This window comes from Acanthochromis polyacanthus, chromosome 3 (assembly GCF_021347895.1).
Source record: "Acanthochromis polyacanthus isolate Apoly-LR-REF ecotype Palm Island chromosome 3, KAUST_Apoly_ChrSc, whole genome shotgun sequence".
Classification (NCBI taxonomy): domain Eukaryota; kingdom Metazoa; phylum Chordata; class Actinopteri; family Pomacentridae; genus Acanthochromis; species Acanthochromis polyacanthus.
In genome coordinates this window covers 27,826,097-27,839,839 of record NC_067115.1, presented here as the reverse complement: position 1 = coordinate 27,839,839, position 13,743 = coordinate 27,826,097, and the positions used below count along the sequence as shown (strand labels likewise).

The 13,743-nt window shown below is 40.4% G+C and overlaps 2 protein-coding genes across 2 annotated transcripts; both read right to left on the bottom strand.

Moving 5' to 3' along the window:
• Positions 1-571: 571 nt before the first annotated feature.
• On the bottom strand, positions 572-5,818 carry toporsa (topoisomerase I binding, arginine/serine-rich a). Its single transcript, XM_022193727.2, has 2 exons — positions 5,626-5,818; positions 572-3,509 (listed from the first exon to the last, which is right to left on the bottom strand). The coding sequence occupies exon 2, from the start codon at positions 3,504-3,506 to the stop codon at positions 1,116-1,118; it is 2,391 nt and encodes a 796-aa protein (XP_022049419.2). The 5' UTR covers positions 3,507-3,509; positions 5,626-5,818; the 3' UTR covers positions 572-1,115.
• A 2,068-nt stretch (positions 5,819-7,886) lies between these two features.
• Positions 7,887-13,287, bottom strand: ndufb6 (NADH:ubiquinone oxidoreductase subunit B). The gene is made up of 4 exons (XM_022193726.2): positions 13,012-13,287; positions 8,351-8,443; positions 8,199-8,243; positions 7,887-8,021 (listed from the first exon to the last, which is right to left on the bottom strand). The coding sequence occupies exons 1-4, from the start codon at positions 13,189-13,191 to the stop codon at positions 7,956-7,958; spliced, it is 384 nt and encodes a 127-aa protein (XP_022049418.2). The 5' UTR covers positions 13,192-13,287; the 3' UTR covers positions 7,887-7,955.
• Between the last annotated feature and the right edge of the window lie 456 nt (positions 13,288-13,743).

Genomic DNA, 13,743 nt, shown 5'->3' with positions numbered 1-13,743 from the left:
ATTTTTAAAATTAGAATTCATAGAATACTTGCAAAATAGATGCTTTTTATTTTAAATACTTAAAAATGCACCTGTAAATTGTGCTAGTGTCAAAGATAATTATGTCAAATACACACATCCTAAATGTCACAATCACTATTAGTTTTACTTATAATCATAAATTACTCTGTTACTAGCCATATTAAAGCTATCATCATAGTATTAAATGATGTGCAGTTACACGTCATGACTGTTTGATCCAGATAAACATTTTTTAAAAAAAGACACAAAAACTGGACAATCTTTCATTGAAGTGATTACTGACTTATTTCATGTTTTTTATACGTGTTTATAGTTACATTGAATTGTGTTTCATTTTATGTCTTACCATGACATGTTTCAATACTTTATGATACCTACGCCTGTTTTTGCATCTAAGTTTAGTTTCACGATGTGCTTGATTTGTCTCAAACTCTCTTCCTCCTTTCAAATCTTGGCTGTACCTTGTTTGAGTATGAAGCTGTCAATTATTTAAGTTATAACTGGCAAATTTCTCATACCTTAAATGACAAAAAAACGGCATAAACAAAAATAGAGTGCACACAGTTATGCATTGCAATTTATTCTTAAATAAAATTCAATAGAAAAAAGCCCATTCTGAAATCCAAACACCAGCTGCAGATAATAAGCACACATCCATGAGCAGAAGGTAGAAATAGTTTTGTCTCAAGAATATAGCTGACTTATGACAACAAAAACAAACAAATGTAATCAGCACGATCCCTGAGAGCACCTTTGAAGTAAAATACAACATAGAATAAGATGAATTTCCAAAATAAGAGCTGATTCTTGAAAAAGATGTGCGACTCCCAATATGATTACTTTTCTGACTTGTTCAGAGTGGCACATTTGCACATAAAATAGCATTGTTTTACATCATTTATCTGGTCATGACCTCAATCCAGTTCAGTACAGATATCTATACTAATGTCCAATGAAACGTCTCTTTAGAAAACACTTTTGGTGGCATTTAAGTGCATACGTGTATCCACCATCTTTTCTGAGGGCTGGTGAATTCAATATACTAAAATACTGGTGGCAGGTTATAGCAGCTGAGGGTAAATCCATCAGCATGATTACGACAGTGAGTCCGCAGGTGTGGGGTCGACTGGGTCATCTGTGGTATTTTCAGTGAGATTCTCCTTATTAGCGCTACTGGCCTGGGTGACGCTATCATTAGCACAGGAGTCACTGTCACTATCGATGGTGATGACGGCAGGTAAGCGCTTCTTCTCTGTGGGTTCACTGCTCTTGTGCCTTCTGCATTTCTTCTTGTGTTTCTTCTTTTTCTTATGGTGCCGCCTGCTTCGCTCGTACGCTTTGTCGTCACTAACAAGCTCCACGCTGACACTCCTGCTGGTCTTTCTCGACCTCTCTTTGGATTTCTTGCGACTCTTCTCTTTGCTTTTTTTCTTGTGTTTCGTTGAGTCACCTTTGGCGTACGAGTTAGAAAGTGTGCTATTGGACGGTTCGTCCAAATGCCTTGTTTTGTATTTCCTCTTCCCGCCAGGCTTGTCGTGGTGAGATTTTCTTTTTACCGAAGGGGAGCGACTGCTGGAATAAGTCCTAGATCGGGAATGCCTCCTATCCCGTCTCCGCGAGTCTCTGCTGTGGCTCCTGGAGCGAGAGTGCAATATTAAGGATTTGTGGCTAGTGTAAAAGTAGGACTGTCTCTGTGAGAAATGCATTCCACTATCATCTCTCTCTTGGCCGTAATGGCTGTACTGATAAGTGCGATCACTGTCCCTCCTTTTATAACGACTGTCACATTTTGAGTAGTCTCTGGCCCAGCCTTGGTCATTAGAATGAGTGCTCACACTGCTGTGGGAGATCACTGGGCTTCTGCAGCGTCGGTGCTCTCCACTTCTTGACCTCCTCCTTCTCCTGTGGTCTCTGTCCTTTGACCGGGGCTTCTCCCGAGATCTCTCTTTACTGTCAAATCTTCTTTCTGTGTCTTTTCTGTTTGAGTTGCTGGATGTCTTGCATCTGCTAGATATCGAAGAGCTACATCTTTCTTTAGAATCCATGTGATTTTCCGATCGCCCGACACCACTGGCATCGCTGTTCTGTGAAGCTGCAGGACTCAGACTGGTGAAGCGGATGTGCTGAGGCAGAAGAGGCACGTCTTTAGTATCTTCGCTGGCAGATTCGTCAGAGTCAGAGGACAGGTGAACCAGCTCAGGAGTCCTCTCTGCTGTCGGTTTAACAAACCCTACAATGACACAGTCGTCGCTGTCACAGGAAAGACACTCTTCGTCGTTACGTTCGCCCTGAGTCAAGTCTGTTTGGTTGTGAGGACTCATTTGCTGTGGAGAAGCGCCAAAATCATGTGTCTCTTCCTCTAAACTGGTATCAGAGTCAGAGTCCGGAACTGACAGTTGTTCTGCTCTGGCCTGTTCTGCTGTCGTAGAATATGATGGCCCAGGCGTCTCATCATCCCACATAGAGTGGCTCAGAGTAGAGGTTGAGGCTCCTGGATGGCCCAACTCTGTAGTGTTTTCCTCATCCTCTGAGATAGCAATGACAGATGAGTTGGTGCTGCTGTCTTCATTTGAGGGAGGAGCTGGGAAGTCATAGACAGCATGCTGGTCGTAGGCCTCCATATTAAAGGGGGACTTTGCAAAACTGGTGAACTCGTGCAGAAAGTGCTCTGTGCGACCCTGCAGAAACGGCCTGAGCTCCTCCTGAATAGCTCCATCCTCCATGTCATAACGTGTGATGCGAGACATGATGATGTGCTGAACTATGTTGACCAAAGAGCCATGGGCCCCGTACAGCACAGTGAGTTCTCTTTTTAACCAGGGGATCAGTCTATGTAGACAGGCAGGATTTCTTCTGTAGAACTCAGCTGAGATGTCTCGAGAGCGGCCACCATCTCGAACATTTCGGACCCTAAATCCCCGTCGATACAGTTCCCTCCTGAAGTTCACCATTTCTTGCTCCCGTACACTGTTCACTGTCCTGCCTTCACTCACAGCTCTTCTCCTGGCAGCCAACCTCGTCATTACATGTTGGATGTAACGGTCACACTGCCGTTGGGATTGATTTGTTGAGGCTTCGAAAAGTACTCCGTTGTCTGGAGGTGGAGAGGTCCTTCGCCTTGCCTGTCGTTGGACACCGGTAAGAGTTGTGCGGTATCTAAACCGCACTCCCTGAAAAGTGCCAAAAGAAGCAGTTTCCACTGGCCGCAGGTCATATTTCTTAAAGTCTTGCTCCGATTTTATACTGTGGTAGATTGAATTAAACGGCTGCTTGCACAATGGACATTCAGCTTTGTTCTTGGACCACTCGTGAATACAGCGGAAACAGAACTTGTGCAGGCAGAGATCCAGATAAGACATGTTGTTAAATATGTCCAAACAGATGGGACATTTGGAGTCCGGCGACACCTCTGCAGACATTGTTTTAGAGGTTTTGCTTCTGCCACTCTTCTGGCTCTGCTGCAGGGCAACCTTGATTGCTGACATGATCTGGCAAAAACAAAAAGCAGATTAAGGTGATTTTGAATTTTGGAAATTTTCACATTTACGAAAAAATAACGGTAGGGCAGTTATAGAGTGACTAGTAACTTGTGAGTTTCCAAAAAAAAAAAAAAATTTAGAGATAAATACACCTTGTTACCAGAACAAACTCCGCTTTAAAGTCTGTATGCTGCTATGTATATAAAAAGCATCACTGAAGGCGTCACATTAAATAATAGTATCTGTTTGAGACAATGCGCTGACCTTTTAGTTACCTTCGTCGTCATTTTTTATCATTGAAAAAAATAAAGTACTGTATATACCTTGTCTTGTGTCATATAGAAAAAATTGCATAATGTTTACAATGTTAAATTTGATTGATGTCATTGAATTACATGTTTTAGCAATGAAGTCACAGAGGCTGCTGGGGTGCATCATCGCCGCAGAAGCTGAAAACCAGAAGTTTATGTGGACATTTAGAAGTGCTATGAAAGCACTAGCATGAGAATTTGAGGGATGACAGCTAAATAATGAAGACTGCATGCAGTGAAAGAATGAAACATGTGGAAAGTTGTTCTTTTTTAAATGAAAACCTGTCATAGATGTGCTCAAAATGCAACTTGTTGCATGATACATTAACCAGTACAATGCAGGCCTTGCAGACAGAGAACACAATCATGAAACATCCCTCTGACAAGAGGGAGTAAATATGCCAACATCAAACTATGTATCATCTAAAATTAGGCTCAAGATGCCTCATTAAATTAACTGTTAACTATGGAGCTACAGTAGCTGGTTAGCTTAGCTTAGCATATAGAAATAGTCGGAAATAGCTAGCCTGGATCCACAACGTAGCAAAAAACACCTACAGTAGGTACAGACATTGGTCACCAGGCAATAAAAAGACTTGCAGAGCTGCAGATAAGGTAGTTTTATACTACACAGCTGCAGTGGTAAAAATTAACTAAATGCATGTACAGGAACAGCATTAAACACCATTATGAGATACTCTCCTCGAGTGTTTTAGAGGCAAACACTGTACATTTTACTCCACTGCATCTATTTGACAGTTGTAGCTACTAGTTGCTTTATAGATTCAAATATTTAAATTAAAAAACACATGCTAAAATTACAAATTGCACTGGATCAAGGAAACCAATGGTCTCCAACATTCCTGGTCCTCACAAAACAACTGCTGAGCACTTTCTCATATTTCAGATATTTATGAGCATAATCTTATATTTTCTAATATTCTGTCCCATGGTGCGTAAAAATGAATTACAAAAAATAAGACACATCTTCATATAATGCAGTCCAACACTATCTATAACTATAACCACAATGAGAAACACAGAAATGGATTTGCACAGAAACACAATGGCACCAAAAACAGTGCATTATGATGTACTGAATTATGCTAATAGCTGGCGATGCAGTATCTGGGACATACCAGCTTACTTTGTTTTAAGTCCCTCCAAATGAAAAAGACAATGCCAACACAAATGGCATCACATCTACTTATGTGCATGTTACACATGAGCACATATAATCAAAGATTATTTGGAATAACGAGAAAAATATAATGTTACACTGAGACCTCACTACACAGAGACAGAACAGTCGGACATACATAACTATGAAGGACTTACACCAGCGCTATAACGTTAGATATTTGACTTCTTCAGTGTCTTTCTCGTTCATTGCTAATTTTGGGGAAAAAAATACAAAACGAAAACATCGCAATGAACCCACTGTTGTCAAAACCGACACTCCTCTCTGTTCTTCCCGGCGTTTGAATCTGTTGTTTTTCGTTTTGTTAGCTTAGCAGGCTATAGCTTAGCAGGTTAGCCTACAGCAGTTATGGTTCCCTCAAAGAAATGAGTAGGGTCGGCAAACAGTCGTGAATACACCGAGTTAAAACGCTGGTACAGATATATATGACAACCACAGCGTGTATACGAAAGACATATGTAGATGTGGTTAATGATTAAAACTTCAAGAAACCAAATTAACTTGTTTGGCTAAAGTTAGCAGGCTAGCTAAGTAGGCTAATGCAGTGTAGCTAGGGGAGGCTAGCAGCTCTGCGGCTAGTTACAACGTTGGAGAAAAGTTGTGTAATATTTACCTCTGACTTCCTCACACAGGTATACGGCTGGCAACTGACTGCTCCTCTCACTGCTGTAGAAACTCATTCATTTCTACACCGATGAGTGACTTTTAACATCATATTGACAGTTAACAAGACCCTTCCTTCTATGTCATATCGTGCACTTTCAGTATTCCATAATTCAACGAGCAACTTCTGCCTTCACAATAAAAGCCTCACATTTCTTTTAAAAAGCACTCGAATCAAGTTTTGTTGTAAACCTTTGTTCAGACTAATACACTGAGGTTTGGATGGCTGTAAATTATTATTACAGATTTTAGAATGTTAATTTAAACTGTAACTGGAGCATTTAAGATTGAAAACACACAAATGAGTAAATCTGTATTTTGTAAGCACCTGCAAAGCGTTCATTTTAAAAAAGACAGTAATTAAGTAATGTAAGGGGATAGAAATAAAAATGAATAATTTAAACTGGTTGACAGAGGGTTATACAGCTCACAGTGTACTGTATTATAACTATCACCTGTAATAAATCCCAAAGTAGAATGATAAATAGTGTCCAAAAGCTTAAGAGTGCTGTTGAATCATGCATGGATAAAATGTCACCATAATCCAGTACTGACAGAAAAGTGGCCTCAGAAAGTTTTTATTCAACAATATGTTTTTGTTACAAATGGCAGATTTTTAAAAAATCCCATATTCTATTATTTCCTATATAATAGCACTTGTAGTACCATGTATGCTTACCATCTTAAGAGCTAACACATTATAAGTGTTAGTTCTTCAGACAGTAAACATATATGGTGCTAGAAAGTACACTGACAGTCATTAAAAACTTTGAGACCATATTTTTCAACATAATTTTTATTTTGAAGCCCGAAACTGGATTTTCTTCATATGAATCATTTGTTTAGCATATTGGCATACAGAAACAAAAATCTAAAGTTTCAAGAATGATTTCAAAATAAAGAATTTCACAAAAGAAAACGGCACCTGCCAAACACAAAGTCACAACAGTCAATACCGAGTATGGCCTCCATTTGCTTCGATGCAAGCAGCAATCCGTCGCCGCATGCTTTGGACCAGGCTTCTGATTGTGGGTTGGGAACAGCCCATACGCCTGGCTACATCACTGGAGCTCAAACCGGCCTCCACCATACCCAGTGCCCAGAGACGTTGTTCATGTGATAGACGCGGCATGATGCTGTTCACTGGACTAACAATGGTGGCCTTTTTTTGGGCCTTTATATAGGCCTTCAAAACCCATTCTCAAATTGTGCAGATACTCACTGAGTATTGCTCGGTGTGTATTTGGTTCACTTTTGCAAAGTGACCAACCCATAAGCAATGAATCATGACAAAATGACAACTCATCATTATCTCAACTACCAGGGCACTAGATCATCAGTAAATCCACAATGAATAAATACAGCCCCCCTACAAGTAGAATTCTGCGTACATTTCTACCTCAAAGTTTCTATTGACTGTCAGTATACATTCTTTGTTTGACAGTTTGCAGGTGTATGTCTGCTCTCTGGAAATTCAGCCAATCATCACTGATTACGGTATACCAAAGTTGGTATAAAATTCAAAGTCTACATGAGATTATCACTACAGACATGCAGCTCTACACCAGATACTGCAAATGGACTTCTCCACTCAAATGATATTTGTTTTAAGATTCAGGACGCTTTGTCTTAACATCCATCCATCCATTCTCTATACACCGCTTTATCTTCACTAGGGTCGCGGGGGGTGCTGGAGCCTATCTTAGCTGACTCGGGCGAAGGCAGGGGACACCCTGGACAGGTCGCCAGTCTGTCACAGGGCTTTTGTCTTAACACTGCAATTCAAAATTTCATATATCCAACTACTAAAATATAACTACAAATTACAATCTACCAAATATACTGTACGTGTCTGACATTTTTACTGCTTTTTTTGTTTACATGTCACAATTTTTTTTCTTACCAAAATGCATTTGCTTGCTCTGGTACATTGTTAATCATTGTATTTACTTTTATGCTCTTTGGTTTAAAACTATTGTGTTCCAAGACACTGCCATCTACTAGTTTTAAGTGTTTGCATTCTTTAAAGACCACATCATGTAGAAGATTCCTGCTAAAAAAGAGCCTTAGCAATCTGCTTGGCTAACAAGTGAAGACTTAATGCCAAAATGCGTCACTGCCTTTACACGTGACCATGTGACGATAATAAACCCATTAAACCCAATAAACCCAACTGGAATATATCAGCATAAACAAGTCACGCACAAAAAATGACTGCAATATTTTAATGGCATATACACAGTTTTTACAACAGAAACTCGAGGAAATAATTGATATATTTCAATGATGGCTGTGGGTCTCAGGGAGATCTGGAACAACTTCGCCTGTCTCCAGAATGGTGTCACCCTGGGCACAAAAAAATGGCAAAACGAAACATTCAGATAATACTCTTTTCTCCAGTAAGACCTCCAGGAGGTTAGTGTGAGAGAGGATCAGACTTTGCTATGGATAGAACTAATGAGAATTGTATGTATAGAAAATAAAAACAGTGATTATATGGATTAAGAAACAAGGTATACTTACTGGGAACAGCTTGGGTTTTACTTCCACAATACCATAGGGTCTTTGCTGTGGAGAGTCAATGACAATTTCGTTTTTATAGAGTAAAGTTGACAACTGCATGACATAGGTCATGTAAAGAAGCCTTGTTTGTTTGCACATCTCTGATAACTTACAGCAGTATGGTATTTCACGTAGTAGTGAACAATCCAAGCAGGTATCAACAGCCGCGTTATTGCGAAAACTCCTCCTTTGTATGCTTTGTAGGTCTACAAGGAGACAAACATATTAAGAAAGAGACACATATAATGGATCACAGCATTTATCCTACATATTGGGCATACCAACTCTCATATCCTACATTCAGCTTAAAGCATATTCCCTTCCTGTAAGCCTCTTATTCAGGAAGCTATATTTAGGCGACAAAACCTCTAGAAATGTAACTTTCATAGGCAAAAAATTTGGTGTAGACATAAACAAAATTGCTTCCAGCAGATCCTAAATGATCACATTGCCCTTAAAAATTAATCCAAGCGCCAAATTTTTAAACAAGGATGATACTGAGACTCCAGAAAGTTCCTGTAATTGTATACATATGTAAATGTATCCATACTTCCTACTAAAAATGCTGTGTTAGTTTGACATTTCACCAATTAACGTTTACTTAGTGGACGTATGGCAAGCCAAGGTTCCAGTTTTTTTACAATGTTATGTCAAAATGAGGCGGCATGGTTGACCGGTGGTCGGCACAGTCGCTCACAGCTAGCAGGTCCTGGGTTCAACTCTCAGAGCCTGGGGTCTTTGTGTGTGCAGATTAGATGTTCTCTCTGTGCGGGTTCTCACCAGGTGGTTCAGCTTCTTCCCACAGTTCAAAGACATGCAGAGGTTTATTGGTGTGAATGTGACTGTGCCTGGTTGTCTGTCTTTCTATGTGGCCCTGCAAAAGCCTGGTGACCTCTCCAGGGTGAACCCTGCCATTGCCTTGAGTCAGCTGGGATAGACTCCAGCACCCCACAACCTTAACAGTTTTAACAGACATCACATCACACCTATCCTGGCTTCCCTCTACAGGCTCCCTGCTTGTTTTAGAATTGATTTTAAGACTTCATTCATCACTTCTAAAGCTTGCCAGGGTCTCAATCTACATTTGCGATCTGTTGACCCAGTACAAGCCTACTTTCATTCCTAGATCCTCAGGTGGATCCTATGGTTGTTCCAAAATCGAGGCTTACATCTAAAGGTGACCGAGTTTTCTCCATCAGGACCCTTCCACTTTGAAAAGACCTGCCTGAGGAGATAAGGCTTGCAGAGTCAGTGAATTCTTTTAAATCACTTCTTTTATAGACTTGCTTTTAAGTTTACTTTTAGTTTCAATTATTTTCAGTGTTTTATTCTGTATTATGTCCTGTTCAATTTATATATTGTCTCTTGTTTTTACTTAAATTTTACCCACCGGTTCCTTGGTATGTCATCTCTGATTCTTAAATTCACTATTTTTTTTTTATTTCCATCTTTTAGCCTTCCATTTGATTCTTTAATTTTTAAACTGCCTAGTTCCCTTGTTTGATATGCGTGCTAATCTAGCTAGTTATCATTATCATTTTTATTGTTTATTCTAAGTGACTGCTCTGCCATGTCTCCTGATGTCTTGCTTGATTGTCTATAGTGCATGTTTTAACTGTCAAAGCAACTTGTAAACACTGTCTTTGAGGATGCTACATAAATAAAGCTATTATTACACAGCAGTGTACAGATAATGGTTATGTGAAAATGCTGGTGTGGACTCATTCATAGGATAAAAAGTGATATGCAAAGGGGTGTGTGTTGCCATCGCATGTGAAAAGTCACAAGCTGATTCCAGATCGATTTTATTTAATGTCTTTCCATTTTCAAAGACCACTAAATTAAAAATCTGTCCTCTGCTGGAGTCATTTTATCAATTCTGTCTGCGCCATCCACAAATTTAATGGCTGTAGGAGTTACATTTCTGGAGAAACATTAAAATAACTTTACAAGGAAGACATCGTTGGAGGTGAAAATACAACTCCCAGGAATGAAAACAACAAATTCTCAAAATTTAGGCAGAATTTTTTTAAATGTAATGTTTAGTCCCAAATAAACCCTACATTGACACATAAGCCTGTCAAGTAAATAATGTTTACGTAATAAAAATAATTAAAGCTGCAAGCAGCGATGGACGGGTCCTCGCATCCACGCTGGTCGTGAATCCACGCACGTCCACCAGGTGGCGCTGTGACTGAGAGTGTATGTCGGCCTCTGAATCGCATCTGGACCAGAGTCCAATCATACATTTAAAATTTCAGCCAGACTGTAGCATGTTCAGAGCAGTTATAGAGCATTTCCTGTCTATCCACCAGGTGGCGCTGTAACTCAGAGTGTATTTCACACAGTGAATGTGATGAGGGTTGGACTCTGATCACTCATGAAAAGTTTCAGGCTGATTTGATCATGTAGAGGCCAGTTATACAGCATTTACTGTCCCTCCATCAGGTGGCGCTGCGACTGAGAGTGTCTGTTGGCCTGTAGATGTGATCAGGATTGGATTGTGATCACACATGGAAAGTTTGAGGCAGATTGGAGCATGCAGAGGAGAGTTATACAGCAGTTGATGTTTCATGGCGAAGCATCAAAACGCTGATGGTCGCCATGGCCACGCCATTTGGCTTCTGGTTAAACTTTTGATAACTTTTCATCACCAAGTCCTGCTGTGTGGACTGACAAAATTTCAGGTCTCCTGGAATTATCCCCTAGGAGGTATTAACTCTCAAAAGTGAGAAAAATCATCAAAAATCTCACAATTAATCCAAGATGGCCGACTTCCTGTTGGGTTTAGGACATGGCTCCAAGAGGCTTTTTTGTGCGTCCTGATGTGCTCTATAAGCCTCCCAAATTTCATGGATGTAGGTGAAACGTGCTGGGGGGGCTGTTTGTTAAAAATACTGTAGGGGGCGCTATAGCATGTGCAGTGCCGAGATGCATACAGTGTTGTTCCTTGGGTCAATGGTGATGTGTGTGGTAATTTTTGTGAGCATTGGAGTATTCCTAACCTGTCAGAAAGGGCTTTGTTTTTCATGGCGATATTTGGTTGCTACGGCAACAGCGTTACATGAAATGTCACACCCTTCACAGTGTGTGATTGTCAAGAGGTGAAGACTTGACTGACCAATTTCCAGCATGATATCACCAAGTTTGGGGCCATTGTACCTGAAAATATAAGGCCTTAAACTTACTATTACCAACAGGTGGCGCTATGACTTTTTCAAAATTTATGAGTGTGGATGTGTTCAGACTGGACCTGGTATCCAGCATGTGAAGTCTGAGGCAGATAGGATGTTGTTCAGCTGAGATATGAATCGTTAAATTTTCATGGCGAAACATCGAAATTGGTTTGGCCGCCACAGACACGCCCTTTGATGACAAGTCACCATTTTCACTGGGATGCATCATCAATGTGTTTAGGCTGTTGTCACTGCATTTGAAGTGAATATGATCAACCGGGTAACAATAGGGCATGAAAGTGTAAAAGATGTCTATTTCCTGAAACCACAAGGTGGCGCTATGACTGTCAATGAATATCCCTATGTGGATGACATCAGGACAGGACTGTCATCATACATGTAAAGTTTCAGGCAGATTGGAGCATGTTGAGAAGAATTAGACACCACTTCCTGTTTCATGGCGAAGGATCAGTTGTTTGAGGCTCCGCCATGGCCACACCTTTTGGCTTCTGGTTGAGTTTTTGATAACTTTTCATCAGAAAGGTCTGGTGCATGTACTGGCCAAATTTCAGTTCTCTCAGACTTATCCACTAGGAGCTATAAATTTTGACAAATGTACAGCAAATTCAAGATGGCCGACTTCCTGTTGGGTTTAGGGTGTGGCTGTGATTGACTTTTTGGTGTGTCCTGATGTGGTGCATATGCCCACCAAATATTGTAGCTGTAAATAAAACATTGTGGAAGTTGGCCTAATGACCACTGTTTCAATTTTGCAGGTGGCGCTATAGAGCCATTTTTTCACACATATGCGCAACTCCCATAAAATATCAAATTTTTCGCCAGTCCTGATGTGCACGCCAAATTTCACGCGTTTTGGTTCATGATAAGGCCGCCAAAAAGGCAAGTCATTTCCCGAGGAGCGATTAAGTTTGAAAAATTTACAGCAAATTGAAGATGGCCGACTTCCTGTTGGGTTTAGGGCGTGGCTGTAATTGACTTTTTGGTGTGTCCAGATGTTCTGCATATGCCCACCAAATATTGTAGCTGTACATGAAACATTGTGGCAGTTGGCCTAATGACTACTTTTTCAACTTTGCAGGTGGCGCTATAGAGCCATTTTGGCACGCACATCCGCAACTCCCATAAAATATCAAATTTTTCGCCAGTCCTGATGTGCATGCCAAATTTCACGCGTTTTGGAGTATGATAAGGCCGCCAAAAAGCCAATTTACTTTACGGGAGAAAAAAAAAATAATAATAATAATAATAATAATAATAATAATAAACCCTAGGGTTTCAATAGGGTCCTTGGCACCGCTGGTGCCTTGGACAGTCGGTGCCCTGGCACCGCCTGTCCTTCGCACCCTCGGTGCTCGGACCCTAATAATGTTCACCACGTTGGAGGTGAGTAAACAGCTACTCTGTACTGTAACTGCAAACAAGATAACGTCACATTTACTAAAAAATACATATTTTAAAAAGACACTGACTGTAGTTGCACTACGTAAACTGCTCAAATAATTTCGCATGTATACTTTCATAATAAGCGGCTGTGTTGTTAGCTAGCTAGCTTGTGTTAGCTGTGTAGCCGGACTCACGTAAAGCCTCCACAGGCTCTTCGGCTCCAGAAAACCAGTCCAGAACTTCTCGACGGCGCCGGGAGGTTTAGGCTGTATCACGGGCTCCCTCGCACTGAGCTCCTGGTCCTTCAGCCACTGTCTCCGGAGCTTCGCCAGCTGCTGGGCACGGAGCTTCTCGTCTGCCGTGTACCCAGACATCGTTTTAACTTGGATATTCAACCTCAGAAGCCCTACAATGACACCATGGAGGACACTTCCCTCTACAGGCAAGTGCACCAACGAAGAAAAGGCAGCAACAGTTCGACTAATTATAGTGCGCCACCTACAGGACAAGATTGGGCACTCTATGACACCACAGTTGTACACGGATATGTGGTGTTAGTGCACAGTACTGTTCGAAAGTTTGGGATCCCCCAGACAATTTCATGTTTTTCCATTAAACTCACATTTTTTTTTCATGTGATAACATAATTTTCTCATCATCAATTAGCCTTTCAACACCATTATGTAGCATTAGAACACAGGAGTGATGGTTGCTGGAAATATTCCTCTGTACCTCTATGTAGATATTTAAGTAATTATTGTTTGCAAATAAATATCTGTTTGAAAATCAATTAATATTTGTTTACAAGTAAGCAAATATGTGTTTGCAAATATTTAAATAAATAGATTTGATCAATAACATGCTAAATAAATAAACAAAATATTTGCTGACAAATATTTGTAAAGACATTTGTTTGTGTAATACAT